Below are 2,231 nucleotides of genomic sequence, written 5' to 3'. Positions count from 1 at the left end.
CCGCCCACCACAGCCCCGATTAAGCCCCACCCCTCTCACAAGCCACTCCCCCTACCTATAGCCCCGCCCCTATGCAAGATGAGCACCGCCTCACTCAGCCCTCATTGGGCAGCGCCTTAGAGGCCCCGCCTGCAGCCCCTGGCAGTGGACACGCCTCCTGCGCTGAAGCCCCTCCCTTTGCCTTAGATGCCTCCCTGCAGCACCTTGCTCTTAAGGGGGCAATGCCGCTGCTGCGGCAGCGCGGCCCACACAATGGCCCTGGGGGCAGGGGGTCTCTGCAATGTGGCTATCCCACCCCAAGGCAGCGCTCCTCCCTCCCCGCCAGCGGCACCTACCAGAGGGGGACGGGTGCAGGGAGGTGACGCTGGGCTTCATGTCTGGCAGGAAGGGTGACTTGACGTCCTGACCGGGGGACACATAGGGAGGCATGCCGCTGCCCGGTGTCATGGGTGGTGTGGGGTTCCCGGCCAGCGGCGAGCTGGGGTACCCCGGCATAGACCGGCCCGGCTGTGGAGGCACCGCGCACCCTCAGCGCCCGACCGGGCCGGCACAGTCCCCCACCCCACCCGATGCCAGGACTCACCCCGTTGACGGCTGCCTGGCTGTAGGTGCCAAAGCCAGCATTCTGCCCGTTGAACTGGTCAGCTGGCTGCGGGAAGAGCAAGGTCCTGGTGGCTGGCACCAGGGGATGGCAGACACCCGGCCTCCCACCCTGCATCCACTGTGTTCCTTGTGGTACCTTGTAATAGGGTCCAGCGCTGCCCGAGGCGGAGAGGTACTGGCTCATGCCCTGCTGCAGCCTGTGGCCGGGGTAGGAGGGTGACGGAGCAGAGGGCTGGGGGGCGCTGGGCGCATACTGGGCCCCAGCTGCAGCATACTGCCCACCCTGGAGGTACTGCTGGGCCGGGTACCCCTGCGGGGCCGGGGGGTCAGTGCCAGTGGGGAGTTGTGGAGAAAGGTCCCGGCGCACCATAGCCCCACCAGTACGTATGCTCACCTCGTTGGAGTACGCCCGCTTGAGGCCCTGGCGGGGGAGCTGCTGGCTCGGGGTGGGACCAGGGTAACTGTGCTGGGGGACCCGCTGCCCTCCATAAAGGACACTAGCACCAGGTGCCCGTGCAGGGCTCATGCTCACAGGGGAGATGCCAGAGGAAGCCATGACACCTGCCATGCTAGCCGGGCTCATGCCGGCAGGGCCACGGGGTCCGGCATGAGGCAGGAACTGGCTGCTGAAGGGCTGCCCAGCACCCATCTGCAGTGGTGAAAAGAGGGGGTCACAACAAGGTGGGGGGGGGCACCGCCAGCTTCCCAGCTCTGTTGCGGGTGGGCTCTTACCGCACCGTACTGGCTCAGCTCCTGGCTCTGCTTCTCCTGCAGTGCTGCCACCGTTGCTGTAGCTGTGGCTGTGGCGGTGGCAGCAGCGGCGGCCACGGCAGCAGCAGCAGCTGCCTGGGTGAAATCGGCGGGGGGCCGGCTGGCGTGCGAGGGGAGCCCCATCCCACCGGGGCCACCAGGGCTGCCAGCGTAGCTGGAGGAGAGAGAAGCAGGAAAGGGGCGTGCAGCGGCCCCACAGTGGCCATGTGCCAGGACAGGGGAGTGCAGAGATGGCCTTACCCAGCAGCGAAGCCTGGCCCGCCAGGGTAGGCGCTGCGGCTGTAGACGCCCGGCTGCACGTAGCCCTTCCCAGGTGCCCCCTCAGCAAAGGGCTGCTGAGGCAGGAATGGCGGCGAGCTCATACCTGAGCCGGTGCCGGCCATACCAGGCAGCAGCGGGGTGCTGGAGCTGCTTCCCCCAGGACCCATGGGGTTGCCGAAAACCTGGGCAGGGGACGGTGCAGTAGATGAGGCTGGGGTAGCAGGTGAGGCCATGGCAGCCATGCCCATCTCTAGGGTGTCCCCGTGTGGGCAGTGGGGATGCAGTAGGTACCTGGCTTTGGGAGGTGTTGCTGACACCCCAGACGGTGGTTACCACGGAGAGGGATCCCGCCGGCTGATTGGTGCTCGGTTGCCAAGGAACAGCCTCATATGCAAATGAACCATCACTATAAGTAAAAACAAATTAATTAAAAGCGGATGGAGGGAGGGATGGAGGGGCCAGAGCACCCGGGCCAAGCTCACCCGTGGGGCGCGGGCGGCAGGGAGGGTTTCATGGGGTTCATGGGGTTCATCGGCGGAGGTCGGGTGCAGGCTGGGTCTTCTGAGGCCGGGGCGGGAGCTGCTGGATGGTGTCAC

General features: G+C 66.7%; 1 protein-coding gene across 1 annotated transcript; it reads right to left on the bottom strand.

Moving 5' to 3' along the window:
- Positions 1-210: 210 nt before the first annotated feature.
- LOC130598954 (zinc finger MIZ domain-containing protein 2-like) lies at positions 211-2,231 on the bottom strand. Its single transcript, XM_057408931.1, has 8 exons — positions 2,118-2,231; positions 1,927-2,041; positions 1,615-1,817; positions 1,336-1,528; positions 998-1,252; positions 740-913; positions 584-649; positions 211-507 (listed from the first exon to the last, which is right to left on the bottom strand). The coding sequence occupies exons 1-8, from the start codon at positions 2,165-2,167 to the stop codon at positions 211-213; spliced, it is 1,353 nt and encodes a 450-aa protein (XP_057264914.1). The 5' UTR covers positions 2,168-2,231.

This window comes from Pezoporus wallicus, unplaced genomic scaffold (assembly GCF_028554395.1).
Source record: "Pezoporus wallicus isolate ANWC-B61680 ecotype Strahan unplaced genomic scaffold, APGP_CSIRO_Pwel_v1 contig_9935, whole genome shotgun sequence".
Taxonomy (NCBI): domain Eukaryota; kingdom Metazoa; phylum Chordata; class Aves; order Psittaciformes; family Psittacidae; genus Pezoporus; species Pezoporus wallicus.
This window is presented reverse-complemented; position numbering and strand designations above follow the sequence as displayed.

What these genes read in the sequence shown, in the direction of transcription:
- LOC130598954 (XM_057408931.1), bottom strand. Translation starts at nt 2,167, where the DNA reads ATGAACCCCATGAACCCCATGAAACCCTCCCTGCCGCCCGCGCCCCAC. An exon ending in GCAACACCTCCCAAAGCCAG is followed by an intron (nt 1,818 to 1,926) that starts GTACCTACTGCA and finishes TCCCCTGCCCAG; the next exon opens with GTTTTCGGCAACCCCATGGG. An exon ending in AGCGGGCGTACTCCAACGAG is followed by an intron (nt 914 to 997) that starts GTGAGCATACGT and finishes CCGGCCCCGCAG; the next exon opens with GGGTACCCGGCCCAGCAGTA.